We start from the raw sequence: 18,577 nt of genomic DNA on the forward strand, positions 1-18,577 counted from the left end.
GGCAATAATCTGCAGTAACTGAGTAAACGTTAACAATTAAAACGACCTATAGAGTATATGGAGTTTGTATATGTACTATGGTCCAGTCAGAGCAGCAATAATACATACAATAATACAACAGCATAACTTGCATTAATTTGATTCTTAGAACTCTTCATACATTTTCAAATAATTAGGAAGAAAATAAACAGGACATTTTTCAAGGTGGAAAAAGTGAATACTGGGCAGTCAAATGGTGTATCCTGTTAAAGGGATTGGAGCCAAATCTGACCAAAAAGTGTTTACATGGAATATCAGCACAAACACACAAAACCGCAGGCAAATAAATAGACCTCCGTGGGGGGAAATGTCATGTTGTGCAAAGATTTCTGTCAGCAGGGGGCATCAGAGATCCATAACTAACAGCGGCAGTTTTCAACCGTGTCTATTTTCATTCAACCAGACAAGCTCTAAAATATATGAAAATAACACTAAAGCTGTAGGCCTACTATATTAACCAGTAATATGCGATATAAAAGTCTTTAAGAAAAAGTGTTTTTTTTCCTCTTTGTGACCAGTTGCTTCTAATAATAAAGTTCCGTAGTGCAGGTCTCCAAACTCACCCAAACACTTGCGTAATAACCATCATCTGGAATCAAAGATCCCGAAAATGGCATGAACTAACAGGCTGTGATGACGATGTGGACGCGTGCTTCTCGTAACCAATCGTGCAGCGTTCCATATTCATGTTGCATGCATGCAGCTCTCAACATGTAAATGAATGACGCTGGTAGGATGAGCACAAGCACTATGACAGCATTCAACAGTAACTTTCCGCTCGAACTGGACGGACTGATGTCAACGGAAGCTGTGTGAGAGTTTAACGAAAGGATAGGCTGCCTATACTCAATAAAATAATATTCCTTGCACTTCAAGAAGAGAAGGAGACAAAATAAAGGTAGGCGATTTGATATATTATGGTGGTACATTGCACATTTAAATAAAGTGTTCAAAGAAAGCTTAGAGTAGTATTCAGTCTCAGGAAACGATATTATAAGATACATTTCTGCAAAACTTAAAGGTTCAAAAGCACATTTAAATGTACATGTAATTTGTCTACAAACGTCTGCTATATTGATGAATAGCCCATAATCATAATCAACCTATATTCCTTTGACTAAATTAAATTTGGTCCCCTTTTAATGATTTTGTAAGCTATATGTGTGCTATTGCCTTTAATTAAACCACATTTGCCTTTAGATTGAGTTTTACATATTGACATATCAGACATATTAGTCACTCTTACAATCTATAAAACCTCATTCCATAGCCTATATATATATTAATGACTTTAACAATGATATTTTGACTTTTAACTAGGTCTATGTTTGTAATAGCCATTTTCACACTTTATTTTATTTCTATTTTTCCTGGTCACCAGCCATGTCTTTCTAACTTCTTGTTGTAATATTAGCAAATTCGCACCAATAAAATCGAATGTATTTTGTGTGTGTGTGTGTGTATGTAAATATATTATATAGACTTGATATATATTGATTATATATTTTAAGACTTGAAGTTGTGCCCCCAAGGTATGCATGAACTGTAGCGTCATAACTCCTCATAACTCAATAATTGTTAAATGCTCAATTAAAAACAACAAAACTCGCATAATCATCCTTTCAGGATATCAACTCAATGACAGGAAAATTATACTGTTTTTTTCATGGACTTAATTTTAAAAAAATGACTGGGAGATGATCTCAAACAGTCAACCCTGTTACCATGGTTTTATAAACAACTGATAATTAAAAGTGTCATGAAAAAGGAAATGGCACACATGCCGTGGAATGACCATAAAATAAAAATCTTTGATTGCTAATTAAATGCTGAGATTAGAATTGTGTTACTCCTAGTAAGAATGTGACGTTTAAAGTTAATTCTATTAGAACAAACACACACACACACACAAAAAACATAAAATATTTAAATACGTCATATTTCCCACAACATTCTCCACACCTGTTTGGCCGTTGCATGTTAGGTATATTACAATGTAGGAAACCTTTAAAATCCAGGAAGTCTTTATTTCCTTTCATGATTATAATCTATCAAAATATTAATCATAAAACAGTTGCTCTCAGTGAGCTCACAGAAGGCCTAGACATGCTTTAGCGTGTATGTTGACGTGTGTGCTTGCAATCCAAAAATCATCTGGCAGCCAGCAGCCTTTGGCACTGTATTAAAATTATATCAATGTAATTTCTTGTAAATTCCACCCTTGCTCATGGGCATTTCATGCATGCATTCGTGTGTACACACAAAGACACCCATAAACCTCACGCATCAATGTTAAAGTCAGACCATGCTTTATGCTTTATGCTTTGAGTTGAGCTGCCTCAATATTCGCCTTAAGCAAAGTCATAATTAAAGGACAATTCTAAGTAAGAGTATCTGTCAGTGTTATTCTAATTACACCATAATGTTATTTAAAACACTGTATTCATCTGCCTCGCAATACTCAAAACAAAACAATACTCAAACAATTAGACCCAGCATGCTCCCAATACTGATTCCCTGGTAACATCTTTTCTAACACCCCACAGAAATTGGTTTAATTTGCTCATTTTGCACTTTTTTCGTCTAGAAAGTAATAAAAGCCCATTACAAACTCCAGGAAGAGCCTCTTACCACACTGGTTGTGACAGTTCACCCAGAACCCCCCATCACACATAACAGGTTCCCCTTTTTTCCACTTTAGCTGACGGTACTGGATCCTATAAATATTACTTACCTTGTATTGACACTGAAATGTACTATACTAATGTACTGACAGCATCTAAATTATTTATGTATCAGCAACTTAACAGAAAATTCTGTATTTTATCAAATACTGAACTGAATTCATTGAACAAATTGGTTGATTCTGTTGCATTTATGATCAGTTAAATGATTTCAATCGCATTTTATCAATATGATGTGAATAAAAAAATACACCAAATATACAGTAAAAAATGCAACATAAAATGATTTAGTCAAGGATCTTCATCTCCATCTTAAGTTGCAACTGTAAATGTTGAACACTGCACTTTTTACGAATTTAAAATATACAGTTATATATGGTTGTATTTATATATTATTACAGCATTTTTAAAGTATTTATTAATACTTTGAATTGCATTTGTTTTCATTTTAATAATTTTTTGCTTTTGTAATATTTTATAACTTTAAAAATAAATTCTATTTAGCTTATAATAATTTTTTTTCCAGTTGTAGTTTAAGTAACTTTAGTACTTCACCTTTACAACTTAAATGTAAAACTGCCAAAGCAGCCTTTCTAATTTGTATTAAAGATTTTTTTTTTAAGTTTAAATTCCATTTTGAGGGAACTCACCATTGCATCTCAATGTTGACGCTCCATGTGATGGGTTTCTGACACATGTGTGATGTAAGATGGTGTCCCATATGACTATAAAAGAGCACCTGCATTAGACATCATCAGCTTCTTTGTCTTCAGGAAGCGCTATATATGAAATCATTTGTCTTATTTATTGGCCCTGTCCCAAATGGAACCTTAAGACCTCATGATCTTCCTTCCTACCGAACATATTACTCCTCAGCTATGCAGGGAGTGCAGAATTATTAGGCAAGTTGTATTTTTGAGGATTCATTTTATTATTGAACAACAACCATGTTCTCAATGAACACAAAAAACTCATTAATATCAAAGCTGAATATTTTTGGAAGTTTTAGTTTTTAGTTTTAGCTATTTTAGTGGGATATCTGTGTGTGCAGGTGACTATTACTGTGCATAATTATTAGGCAACTTAACAAAAAACTAATTTATAACATATTCTATATTATAACTAATTTATATATTTCAATTATTTATTTTTACCAGTGAAACCAATATAACATCTCAACATTCACAAATATACATTTCTGACATTCAAAAACCAAACAAAAACAAATCAGTGACCAATATAGCCACCTTTCTTTGCAAGGACACTCAAAAGCCTGCCATCCATGGATTCTGTCAGTGTTTTGATCTGTTCACCATCAACATTGCGTGCAGCAGCAACCACAGCCTCCCAGACACTGTTCAGAGAGGTGTACTGTTTTCCCTCCTTGTAAATCGCACATTTGATGATGGACCACAGGTTCTCAATGGGGTTCAGATCAGGTGAACAAGGAGGCCATATCATTAGATTTTCTTCTTTTATACCCTTTCTTGCCAGCCACGCTGTGGAGTACTTGGTGTGTGATGGAGCATTGTCCTGCTTGAAAATCATGTTTTTCTCGAAAGATGCAGACTTCTTCCTGTACCACTGCTTGAAGAAGGTGTCTTCCAGAAACTGGCAGTAGGACTGGGAGTTGAGCTTGACTCCATCCTCAACCCGAAAAGGCCCCACAAGCTCATCTTTGATGATACCAGCCCAAACCAGTACTCCACCTCCACCTTGCTGGCGTCTAAATCGGACTGGAGCTCTCTGCTCTTTACCAATCCAGCCACGGGCCCATCCATCTGGCCCATCAAGACTCACTCTCATTTCATCAGTCCATAAAACCTTAGAAAAATCAGTCTTGAGATATTTCTTGGCCCAGTCTTGACGTTTCAGCTTGTGTGTCTTGTTCAGTGGTGGTCGACTTTCTGCCTTTCTTACCTTGGCCATGTCTCTGAGTATTGCACACCTTGTGCTTTTGGGCACTCCAGTGATGTTGCAGCTCTGAAATATGGCCAAACTGGTGGCAAGTGGCATCTTGGCAGCTGCACGTTTGACTTTTCTCAGTTCACGGGCAGTTATTTTGCGCCTTGGTTTTTCCACACGCTTCTTGCGACCCTGTTGACTATTTTGAATGAAACGCTTGATTGTTCGATGATCACGCTTCAGAAGCTTGGCTATTTTAAGACTGCTGCATCCCTCTGCAATATATCTCACTATTTTTTACTTTTCTGAGCCTGTAAAGTCCTTCTTTTGAACCATTTTGCCAAAGGAAAGGAAGTTGCCTAATAATTATGCACACCTGATATAGGGTGTTGATGTCATTAGACCACACCCCTTCTCATTACAGAGATGCACATCACCTAATATGCTTAATTGGTAGTAGGCTTTCCAGCCTATACAGCTTGGAGTAAGACAACATGCATAACGAGGATGATGTGGTCAAAATACTAATTTGCCTAATAATTCTGCACTCCCTGTATGCAGAACCCAAGGAAATGTGTCTCTTTGTGTTCTGCAAACTGTGGAAGTCACATCAGATCCAAGGATGTGTCACAGTAGATCTAAAGGATACATATGTCCACACGTCTATCCTTCCCCAACACAGGAAGTTCCTCAGGTTTGCTTTTGGGAGCAAAGCGTACCAATATCGGGCTCTTTCTTTCGGCCTAGCCTTATCACCCCGCACCTTTATGAAGTGCATGGATGTATGTAGCTCTGACTCTTTTGCGATTCCAAGGCATCCGTGTGCCCAATTACATTGACAAATGGTTCATTCGAGTTCTCACTCAGATGAGGTGCTTGAGTTTAGTTTTTAAGTAAACCCCAAGAAGTGTGCTTTTTCCAGTACAGAGAACCTTTGAATTTTTACAACAATGCAGACACATTTGTCCCCTGTTCATATAGTCGATTCTCATGGCCATGGGCAAGATCAGACTAGGCCAAGCCATCAATGTCAAACAGTTCCAGAGACTGATGGGACTCATGGCAGCTGCGTCCATTGTCATACCTTTAGGCCTTTTGAACGAGACATTGCACTGGTGGCTCAAGACCAAGGGTTTTTTCCCAAGGGGCAACTGTTTTTGCAGCATCAGTGTTATTATGCACAGATGCTTACGTACCCTAGTGATGTGGAAGAAACCTTGGTTCTTGGCCCCCGTGGGCATCGTGTCATCAAGAAACACTAACAAACAGATGCTTCCTTCACGGGCTGAGGTGTAATCCTATATGGTCAGTTGGCTCAGGGTCTGTGGAGAGGTCACCATCTTTCATTATACATAAATTGCCTGGAGATGAAAGCTGTAATTCTGCCTCTGTAATACTTTGTCCCAGAATTCAGAAGCTACCATGTTCTTTTCTGATCAGGCAACACATCTGTATTCTCATACCATATTTTTCAAGTCGCATCAGTCAAAAAATGCGTCATGAAGAGGAAAAAAACATATATGCCCCGCTCGCTATGAATTCACACCATCTATGATTCACACACGGGCAGCGTTTGTCTCGCGCGGCTGAGCACTTTTTTTGTTCAAGCACATCTGTGGACTCGTTCCTCCAGCTCTGGCCATCTTGCTTTCAGTCCGCGATTAGCTTTCTTTGTTTTCTTCTTTACAGTTAAAGTAACCTCTGCTTTTCGCCAGTCGATTACCGTTTTCGGCTGCATATTTTACTACCTGCAGTTTGTAATTTTGCTGAATAGGATTTTCTTTATGGAGGGGCATTTTGTTTGTGCTCATTTATTGTCTTTAAGTTAACATTCTGTTCTTCAGGGGTAGGCTAAAGGAGAAGCATAGAGCGCCCTCTCGTGGCTGTAGACGTTGTTCTTGTCAGTCGGTATGAATTAAATTTGATATATAAGTCGCACCTGACTATATAATTCGCAGGACCAGCCAAACTATGAAAAAAAGTGACTTATAGTCCGGAAAATACGGTACATAAATACCTGAATCAGGGAGCAGAAATCCTGTTGAGGCAGGTGGAGTCGATTTGGCAGAGATTCAGCAAAGTGGAAGTGGACCAGTTTTCTTCAGAGAATTCGAGTATGCTCTGGTTTGCCCTCACACCTCCAGCACCTGTGAGGCTGGATGCCATAGTGCAGATGTGGCCGAGACTATGTCTGTAAACTTTGCTCTTCCTCAGTGACACATTCTGTGGTTCTTCAGGCCTTCTGTCCTCCGCCTTTTCAATCTGCGGAACAGGAGAATAGAGGCTAAATCTTTTATGCCCTGTTTGGGTCTCAGCAGCTGTTTCAGAGCACGCAACAAGGGTTATGCGGATTACAGGCAATGTGTTGCACAACAGATTGTGCATGCTATTTCTTACACCTATAGGGTGCATGTAATACCTTCACTCCTAGACATCCTAGCCCACTCTTCTAAGGGTGTGGCCTCTTCTAAGGCTTTACTGTACTATTCTGTCCTATACTGTACTTGGGTTACGACTGTAAGCCCATGTTTCCTGAGTAAGTAAGGAGAGACTGCATCTCCTTACCATACTACCTGCATGCCTAAGTGTCTGCCTTCGGCCAATCAAAAGCTGTTGATGTCTAATGCAGGTGCCATTTTACAATCATATGTAGGGCTTGAAATTAAGACTCAAAAACACGCTTCATGCGGGTGAATTTTGCAAATGGTGGGTAACACTGTCAACCTGTCTGCCACATTGGCAGGTAGCCAATGAGAATTGAGTGATTCATTATAAGGCAGTTTGAGAGAATGTGACGGCTGTTTTGGGACTTTCATGCGATCTGAAAGAAAATGAGACCCTTCTCTGACTATGTTAGAATGTGCAAGTTAAACTGTAGGTAAGATGAGATAATGCAACGCTGACGTAAGCTACAGTAGAATGACAGTTCCACAGATGTGTGTGTGCTGGGAGTTGGGAACCGGTGAGAAAATGTCCGGTACCCGGTAACTTTACCAGTAATAATATTAATTTAGTTCTGTTTAACAGTTCCTGAACGCTGTAACTAACAGCTGCCAGGACCTGTCTACGTGACTAAATCAGCCATCAACACAGCCGTACGTGATTTGTTTACACACATGAGCTGCGATAGGTCTATATTTTACTGTCAAAGGTTATATATGTGAGCTCAGGCTTTCGGGGAGAAATCAAAAACAATTGAGCGCCTTTCACACAAAGAAACTCAGTTAGCATAAGTTGAGTTATATTTATAACATATGATACAGTTAAGCAAAATCACACAAGGGTGCCGTTTTCCTGAATAGCCTCTAATGTTACCATCACGATTGAAAATGACACGGATTTCATATGAAAGTTCCTTAAACAATTTATTAACATTAAGTCACTTACATTCTAGAAGCAATATTGACTTTTTTGGTTGATTTCAGCAGCGAAAATATATCCAAACAAAGATCACCGCAGAACCATAACGCGTCTCATAGCAACAGTGTGTTACTGAATGATTCCGTGTTTTGAATGAATCAGGTGTTTCAACTAATCGACTCAATGACTCGGTCACCTGCGCCAACTAAACGGGGGTTTAGATTCATGTTTAAACATTCTTTCCAACTTTTCTTATTTGTATATTCAAAAATATTTAAAACAATCTCATAAAATGTTTTAATGCATTTGTAATTTCTCAGTGTAAATTATTTAATTTGATTGGTAACAGCCCTATATCATCTTATTCTAATTTAATTTATAGATCAAATTTAAGAATATAAACTGAAAGCTGAAGCATAGCCTATATTTAATAAGATTATGGAAAAATGCCCTTTATAAACTGGAAAAATATCAAAGATATGCAGGTTTAAATATGTCAACGTTTATTGAATACTGTTGAAAACACACACAAAAAAACTGTCAGGTAAAAAGTCACTGTGGCAGGTGGTCAAAAAAAGTTACTTTCAGGCCCTGGTCATATGGCACACCGTCTTGCGTTACATGCATGGGCGTAGATTACGCGGGGGACGCGGGGGACGTGTCCCCCTCACTTTTAATAAAATGTATTTTCGTCCCCCGCACTTTTATTGGGTCTCACCGATCCAAGTCGACCCGCTCCGAGCGGGATTCGAACCGGCGCTACCCTGCGCGGGGGCGGGCAAGTTAACAGGGACGCTAAAAACAGCTTTCTTTAATCTCGGTTGATAGCGCGCTTCTTGAGGTCACGGGCAACTGTATTTACATAGAAACCAATGTGAATACATCAAGATTTCAATTCAGAGACAAAAAATAATCTATGCATGACATGTCATTTTATTCGAATCTAAATATGAGGAGGGCTCTCTCACAGAAAGTCCAAAAGTGGATTCGTAGAGGTAATATCCAGTCACGCTGGAGCTGCAGCTGAAGGAAAACAATCATGATGATGAAACGTGACGACGACAATCAGACGATTGCGAAAAAAATGCTTTATGTGTGTTTTTCAAGTCATCTCAATGTAGGCTATTTATTGACAAAGTGGGCTATCATATGAATAATGCAGCTTTTAATGTTTAGTATCTTCTGCTCACCAAGGCTGCATTTATGTAATCAAATATAGTTAAAACAGTAATATTGTGAAATATTATTACAAATTAAAACAGCTTTTTTCCTATGTGAATATATAGTAATTTACTCCTGTGATCAAAGCTAATTTATCCTTACAGTCTTCAGTGTCACATGATCCTTCACTAATCATTCTCATATGAGGATTTCATAATCAAGAAACATTTATGATTATTATCTGTGTTGAAAACAGTTGTGAAGCTTAAAATGTTGTGGAAACCATGATAGCCTGTTAATTTTCAGAATTCTTTAATGAATAGAAAGTTCAATGGACAGCATTTATTTAATAAATTATTAACTTTTGTAATATTAAAAATATCATTTGTGATCAATTTAATGCATGTCTGATCAACAAAAGTAATAATTTCTCTCTTTTTTAATTTTACCACAAATGTTTAGATGGTTTCCACAAAAATTAAGCAGCACTATGAGCAGCACAACTGATAATAATCATAAATGTGTGTTGATCATCAGATCCTCATATGAGATTGATTAGTGAAGGATCATGTGACACTGAAGACTGGAGTAATGATGATAAATTCAGCTTTGATCAAAGGAATAAATCACACTTTACTATATATTCACATAGAGAACAGCATGGTTTACATCAAAATATATATATATTTTTTACATTGCATAAAATCTATGGAGTCTTAATGCAGAAGTGTTTGTAGTATATAACCCAATCATAAAATTGGCACAAAAATAGGAGAATAATAATATAGATATTAATTAGTGGTTATTGTTCAGCAGTGTATTTGATATCTTGCCCAATTAAAAGCAAGAGATGCCATAAATTATATTGGTCCAAAAATAAATAAATGGTATTACAACATTTCTGTCCCCCTCACTTCTGAAAAGATGGCTACGCCCCTGGTTACATGACTACCACTGGCCAATAGAATAGCTCTGTTTTACACGCTTCAGAGACCTGTCACACAGAAGTGCTCCCAAAGCATAATTCAGATGCAGCGTCTAGTTCCCTACTCAGGAAACCGAGATTACAGTTTCAACAAAAGATGGTTTTCATCTAATAATTCTTCCTTTTATTTCAGCTTTATTTAATTTACCAGAAATAATTTTTAATGTTTTCCTTTTCAGTTAGCAAACACTAGGCACTGCCTTAGCCTAAGCAATTTGATCAATTTGGGTTTCATTTCCAAAATGACATGATTAGTTTTTATTGGTCTTTGTGCTATCCAGCTTTTAACTGCTGAATAATTGAACAGGATTTGTGAGTGTGCATGTGGGTGGGTGTACTAGTGTGTTCACAGTTTTATTATCCTTCAGCATTCGACTATGACTTTTGTCTGTTCAACAGACTGCAAACAGGGATCAGGCCTTTAGACCGCCATCAATCTGAATAAAAATGATGGAGGACTGTTTCATTATTTTACCACGCTTCGTATTTGCATACCCACCTGCAAACACACTATCACAGTGCAGTCAAAGCCTGGAGCAAAGTATAGCTAGCGTGCTTGGTTGTGTGTATGCGTTAAAACCCTGTCAGTTTGAAAGGGAGACAGGAAGGGATTTTTTTAGGGATCACAGACTGAACAAACATGCAAATGCTGCAACTCGTGTTGGAGCATGAATTTAGATCAAAGTATTTTTTGATTATTATTGAAGGAATAGTTCACTCACAATTAAATTGTGTTATTACTTACTCACCTGCTTCTACCCTGTGTTTTTTTCTTTTCCTATAAAGCACAAAATTATATGTTTGGCTAAATATCCAAGTGGCTATTTTCCATACAACAAAAGTGGATAGTATTTTATACTGCCAAGATCTAATAAGGACCAAACACCATAAAAGCAGTTTTATATGTGCTAAATATTACAAGTAATCTGAGGCCATGCGAACACTTAAATTATAAGAGTCATATGGGTCAAAATTAAATTATTGATTATTGATTATATTGCGTTAATGATATTTATCATTGTTTTTTTCTTGGTCACATGATTATTTTGTGTTCCATGGAAGAAAAAAAGTCAGGACTGAAATTACATTCCAAAATGATCATTTTGGGGTGAACTATTCCCTCAGTGTTGCTCAGCAAAAGTTATACATTGGTGCGTTATAATCTGAAGTTTTGTTCTAATTACACAATTCAAACAACATATACACTACTGTTTAAAAGTCTGTGGTGAGTAAGATTTAAATTTTTATTCAGTAAATATTCATCACATTGATCAAAAGTGACAGTAAACACATTGTTCTTTTGATCAATCTATTCATCAATGAATGCTGAAAAGATGCGTATTGAGAACTGTTTTCAACATTGCTAATACTAAGAATGTTTTCTGACCAGCAAATAAGCATATTAGATTGATTTCTGAGGGATCTTGTGACACTGAAGACTGGAGTAATGGCTAAAACAATTCAGCTTTTCATCAAAGGAATAAATTATATTTTGAAAAATATTAAAATAGAAATGAGTTATTTTAAATGCAAACGAATGCATCCTTAGTGAGCATGAAATATTTATTTTAAACACTACAGGCCCTATATTGTTAAACAGTAGGCTTTTAGAATATATATTTTTTGATTACTATAGATGTCACGTATTGTCTGTTTTTGAGTTCCCTGAGTTTATTTTTCCTTGCCTGTTTTGAGTCCCTGTGTCCTTGGTTGCTATGGCTACTTATTAGATCGATCAGTTCCAACTGTGCCTTATTTTACACCTCATTATCTTGTGTAATGAGGGGTAAAATAAGTATCCAAGTGTTTCAATCCTGAGTGTTGTTACTTTCTATTAATAAAAGTTCTGCTTGCGTTTGTATTCTCTCCTCTCCCTGTGGAAACCTAGCTGTGACTGTAGATACTTCATCTTCCTTGTGTTCTTCATCAGCAGGCATTTGTTTATAGACCTTATAGTCCTCCCCTTTTCAGCACTGTGCTCTTTGTCTTTTGACTTCTGGTCTGTATTTCCACAGTGATCTTATGTATTTATGAATGAACTGCTAGTTTTAAAATCTTTCCATTTGTTAAGACATCTGCTTCAAACATTACAATGCTCATAATAACTTTTCTTAACTCTACTACAAGTAAATCCCCTTCACCAGCGATGCCATAGATATATACAGAGTTACCGCAAAAACAACAATATTCTAAAGATGGCTGCGTGCATGTTTCTCTAGCGCCACAAGGTCTATATAATAAAGAAGCGAAACTGATAAAAAGATATAGATAAGCTAATTTTTTCTTCATTTCCTTGTTAGAATGACAGACATAATGAACAACCCAGAACAGAGTCGAGAAGACTTCACAATGAGTGACACCGGAGAGCAAGGCGTTTCCTTTCAGGTTGGTGTCTTCGTCCAAGTCTTTTCATTGATCATTTCATCCCAAGAGTTGATCAGTTTCTTCAATGTCATCTGATCTCTCAATTAAAGAGGTCATTAACTGCATTGTTTTATAATGTTTCGTGGGGTGCACCTACAATGTTATCATGACATTTATTTACATCAAAAATGTTCATAAAACTTCTGATTTTAGCCCTCTGATTTGAAGGGTTGTGTCTGCTGTGAGACTTCAGTATAAATGCCCACTGCTGTGATTGGCAAACATCTTTGCATATGAAATAGCTCCAAGTTATACATGTGAAACCTCTCTCGAAAATGTTTAGCTTGTTTTTACTGTTACAGTTCACAAGGTTAACTAATTGTGAAAAATGTTGATTATAGCATTATATTTAGATCATGGCATGAAAGGTTGCTGTAACGAGCATTGTAACCGATCACAGACATGTTGAGTGCATGAATTCAGTAGCCTGACAAGCCAGACCCACATCAAGATGTTTGGTCTGGAAACTCACCACTGACAGGGCTCAATCTGAGGGGCGGGATAAACGGTTGTCTTTCAAACTCCCTCTGCACGCGATAGGATAGCGCTACACCAACCAGAGCAACGAGGGTGAAACGGAGCTAGTTGACAGATTAAACTTTCGCTGTATTCGGTCTGCAAAACTCAGAACACATCTTCCCTTTTTAAGAATGACTTCAGTGCCGTTCTTTGTTCTTTTCTCAGAGAAAAGCTTCACTCCAAGTCTTCCGGAGTCGCGGTCAAAGCTGATTCGAAAGACCGCCGTTCGCCAGTTTCTGTCTTTACTAGAAGCACGCAAACACAACATGGCCGTCATTATGTTAAGCCCCGCCCACCGACTCTATACACGATGTGATTGGCCCGACAAGAGTTTGCCGTTTACAGCTCAGAAGTCTATTGAGAGTTGCTACACGACACTCGCGGCAGATTAGATTTTCTGCCGCTAGGTTGCGTCTAGATTTCTAGGCTATGAATTCAGTAAACTCGTCATGCAACTTGATTTCTGCACACTAACTAACATTAGTACACATAGTTGAAACTAAATAACCACATTCCTAGCATTAAGATTCGTTGGAAGGTAATGTTATTTATTTTTAGTCCAGTGATCGCTCTTGTCTCCTTATCATCTCACTAGCATGCCAGTGGGCGGGGCCAACGTTGTTGTTGATGAAGTAGACGTTGATTTTCTTCTGCAGAGACGGACTTTCACCTATCTGTCATAGATATTTCTCTAAGTATTTCTCAGTTCTCTGGGCTATTATTCAAAAAATATTCAGAATATTCTGATCTAATGTAATTTCTGACTTGAAATGTTGCCTGAATTATAATCACACACTGTTTGTTCGTTGGCCAGAGGAGAACTGGCGACTGAGCCTGGTTTCTCTCAAGGTTTTTCTCTCCATTCTGTCACCTGATTTCTGAATTTTGGTTCCTTGCCACCGTCACCTCTAGCTTTTGGCTTGCTTAGTTGGGGACACTAAATATTGAACCATATTAGTGATCTGCCCACATTGGCATTATATGATAATTTATCTGAGCTGGATGACATCACTGTTTTCTCTGTACAGCCGAATAAAATACTGTTGCATCATTTTCTTGTTTAATACTGTAAAGCTGCTTTGAAACAATCGGCATTGTAAAAAGCGCTATATAAATAAAGGTGACATGACTTGGTTACAATAAAAGGCATTTTTGAACTAACAAGAAAGTTTTCTGTTCTGAAACTTACAGGATACTCCTTTAGTATGATGACCTCATGTCAAAAGCTCAAGGAAAATTAACTTTGCCAGTTCATGACACCTTTAAGATTGTGTGAATACTGTGTAAAGATCATTTTCATAATTTTCTCAGCTTCGTGTTGTTTAAACACTTTGCTTCTGCACAACATGCTTGCTCTTTTCATATAATGAAAATGCCATTAAAGTACTTCATATCATACAATAGCTTGGTGTGATTAATAGCCTGGAATTTAATGTAAGATATCATTGGTATAAATGTTGTAACGTTCATGACAAAAAGTTATAGTATGGACACTTTTATGGTGTTGTTTGTTGCTTGACAGCCCTGGTCCACTTTCACTTTCATTATATGAAAAAAAAAAATGACGAAAAAAAAAGCCAAAATATTCAGTAACTCCCTATTGTGTTATATGGAAAATAAAAAATTAATAAAGGTTTGGGACAAAATGCATGTGATTAAATGATGACAGCATTTTCCATATACAGTAGGTGAGCTGTTTCTTTATGTCGATAAACATAAGTGGAACATTCAACATCTACATTATCTCAAAGATAAAACGTCTATTTTCAGATATTTCCAGACACAAAGGAGCGCCACCCCAAGCTGTCCAAGCGCTTGCCCTCCATCGTAGTGGAGCCCACAGAGGGAGAGGTGGAGAGCGGAGAGTTGCGTTGGCCCCCAGATGACCTGAGAACCACAGACCCTTCCAGCCATACACACACACCCTCTGAAGAGATCACACAGATGTCCGCTTCACAAACCCAGATATCACACAGCCAGAGTGCAGGTGTGTAAGAGAATAATTAAGGCTAAAAAGCGGTTTTGTTATTAACATTGATCCACACTACTAGTACAATGATCTAAAGGGGAACAACTAAATATATGCTGCCTTTTGTCTGCTTATATGTGTTTCAGTTTAGAGAAGTTAATTTACAAATGACTGTGTGCATTTCCCCTCCTCAGATGAAGTCAAGTGCAGCAGCCTGGAAACATCAGCGGCAGCTGAGCGTAACTGAAATTTATTAAAGACACTGTTGCAAGTCTGTCATTATCACAAGTCTCAGTTCTCACACAATTTTCACACATCTAAAAACCAACAGAAGCAGCCAGTCTGCCAGGCAGGTGTGAATAAGATATATCTATATCTGAGTGAGCACCATTTATACCACACTCATGGCTTTAAAAAGACTTTTCAAAATGGCTTTAAGTTTAAATTGCTTTTGAAGGCCTAGTTTGTATCTCTTCCAGATGCTGAAATGATTATAAACTTTACATTTTTATATATGTCTGAGAATATACTACAATGAGTGTTATTCGGATGCTGCAAGAAAAATGGATTGTATCAGGCCCCTTAATTTTATCAATTAAAATGTACAAAATAATGTTCTATATAATTGTACAAAGAACCGTTCCTGGATCTTAAGTAAACTATAGAGTCAGCTGGGCAATGTGGCATTATCATTTAGCTTTAATGACCAGCTGATTGTATTATTCGACTTAATGGCTATACTTACCAAATAAATGGATGTAAAATATTGATCTGAAATGATTTTATTAGGTGAGTGATAGCAAAATTGCGAGAGAGAGATAAAACAAGCACAGCGATGTACGACTGACAGTGAATATACAGAAATATTTGCAATGCCTTTCACTTTGATGTATCCCAGAATTCCATATATATTCCAAACGACTGCAGTGTCCAATGCGAATCTCATATTTATGTGAACATTATTCATTACACGCTCAATAGCTGAAAACTTTATGTGAGGAGACTCCATCCTCTCTCAACACCATCTGGCTGAGGCTTGTGAGGAATGACTGCTGCTGAACTTCAAACATGTCTGCCTGTCAATCATCCTGAGGACAAAGACATCCTTATATCTCCAAGCCCTGTCTGACTTTCTGCAGACTTGAAATTATTAGATATTTTTGTGAGCGTACACAATATTTTTAAAACACAATAGCTGGAGCTAGAGACCCACACTGGACTACAGACAGGGACTTCCTATTATACAAATAAAATACATTTCTTTCTTTAATTAGTTGTGTTTGCTAAGCTATTGCGTGGCTATTACACATTTTTTTAAGGGTTAGCAATTTAAACAGACACCTGTTTTAAAGTATTATACCTTGGTATAGAACTCATTCTGACCAGATTGTACTACAGGCATTAATAATGGGAAATACTGGAAAGACCAACTCCAATATCGTGACTGGCAGTTATGCTGTGTCTTATTTTTATGGTCTCATTCATATGTTTTGTACAATCTGCTTACAATACCCAGTGATAATTATGTTTAGGGGTGGACTTTCAGGCTTACATTTTTCCAAAAAAAATTATGTTTTCATACAAAACCACCACCATGTTAAATAGTTAGGTTGTGAGATAGGCTTGGTATTGCACGTACAGGCATAAGTCACTTGCATTTTTATACAAAAAATAATAATAAATAAATCTTGCAATAGTTCAGATATTAATATTGATATTCTAGTGATGTTAATGTGATTCTAAACTGTTCACTTCACAGAATACACCGCACTCCAGATATTTTCTTAATGTTTAAATCGCCACATGCTCTGATGTGTATCTCTGTTTATATATTGAAACAACATTTCATCTTCTGTAATATTGCCATCATTTCATAACTAAAGGCGTGTGTTTGCTTTGAAAACACTCTCCATTACTTTAGTAAATGAGGTGTCTCCAAGATTTTTTTTCTTTTCTTTTTTTTTTCGATTTTTTTTTTATTGGCATGCATTGATAGTTGTGACTTTTTAAATTCCTTTTTAATTTAATATTAAATAATTAACCAGAAAATACCTCTGGGGAAAAAAGACTATTTTATTTTGTTTTGTTATCCGATTGCCTTCATACTAGATACAATTTCAAAGTAAAAATGAACTGATATTTTGATATTACACTGGCTCTTAATATGTATACATTTTTTGTTAATTTGTTTGGTAAGTTAATAAAGATTAAAATTAAATGACTGCTGAGTTTGTGTTCTTCATACATTGAACCGTTCTCCTTTGTTTAAACAACATATGAATCTACATTTATATTAACACTATTTAGCTCGGATTAATATTTTCTTATAAATTTCTTTTCTTTGCTCAATATCCCATTATTCCCAAAATGGCAAGATATGAGGATATTATTTTGGACGAGCATTTTCAACTGATCCTGGCAAAAATCAAGGACACTAGCCTAGAAATCTAGACGCACCCTAGCGGCAGCAAATCTAATCTGCCGCGAGTGTCGTCTAGCAACTCTCAATACACTTCTGAGCTGTAAAAGCCAAACTCTGGTCGGGCCAATCACATCGTGTATAGAGTTGGTGGGCAGGGCTTAACATAATGACAGTTAAGCTTCTAGTAAACACAGAAGCTGGCGAGCGGCGGTCTTTCGAATCAGCTTTGACCGCGACTCTGGAAGTCTTGGAGTTAAGCTTTTCTCTGAGAAAAGAACAAAGAACGGCACTGAAGTCATTCTTAAGAAGAGAATAATAATTTATAATAATTAGTTACATTTATATAGCGCTTTTCAAGGCAATCTCCTCAACCACCACCAATGTGCAGCATCCACCTGGATGATGCGACGGCAGCCATATTGCGCCAGAACGCCCACCTGGGATTTTTAACGACCACAGTGAGTCGGGACCTCGGTTTAACGTCTCATCCGAAGGACGGGAAGATGTGTTCAGAGTTTTGCCGACCGGATATGGCGAAAGTTTAATCTGTCAGCTAGCTCTGCTTCACCTTCGTTGCTCTGGTTGGTTGTAGCGCTATCCTATCACGTGCAGAGGGAGTTTGAAAGACAAACGTTTATCCCGCCCCTCAGATTGAGCCCTGTCAATAGTTAGTTTCCAGACCAAACATCTTGATGTGGGTCTGGCTTGTCAGGCTATAAAACATTACATATTACCTATAAAATTACATATTAAGTTAATAACTTCTTTGGACAACAAATTGCAATAATAACAAGAATACCGTGGCATTTCTTGTGCAATATTGAGGCATGTATGGTCTCAGATTTGTAAAAAGTTCAAATTATGTTCAGTGCAAAATGCATACAGACAACAAGGCACGTGCAGGAGCACTTTAGTTTAGAGGGTATTGGTATTTTAATGAAAATCACAATCATTCCAGAATGAGACTTATGATAGTGGCCTTGTGTTTAGCAGCATTGGGACCTAAACAGAAAGGGGGCATGAAGAGATTAAGTTGTCCGCGGAGCTCGATGACCTTTCTGTGATTAACGTGACCCTGATGACTCTAGTTCAGTCTACAGCATGTGACG

The 18,577-nt window shown here is 37.2% G+C and overlaps 1 protein-coding gene across 1 annotated transcript; it reads left to right on the top strand.

Moving 5' to 3' along the window:
- The first annotated feature begins 686 nt into the window (after positions 1-686).
- si:ch73-49p17.1 (protein LBH) lies at positions 687-17,267 on the top strand. The gene is made up of 4 exons (XM_067422506.1): positions 687-937; positions 12,435-12,519; positions 14,848-15,064; positions 15,241-17,267. Exons 2-4 carry the CDS (start codon positions 12,436-12,438, stop codon positions 15,291-15,293), a joined length of 354 nt encoding a protein of 117 aa, XP_067278607.1. The 5' UTR covers positions 687-937; position 12,435; the 3' UTR covers positions 15,294-17,267.
- Positions 17,268-18,577: the final 1,310 nt, after the last annotated feature.

The sequence above is a fragment of the Pseudorasbora parva genome, chromosome 17, assembly GCF_024679245.1.
Source record: "Pseudorasbora parva isolate DD20220531a chromosome 17, ASM2467924v1, whole genome shotgun sequence".
Lineage (NCBI taxonomy): Eukaryota > Metazoa > Chordata > Actinopteri > Cypriniformes > Gobionidae > Pseudorasbora > Pseudorasbora parva.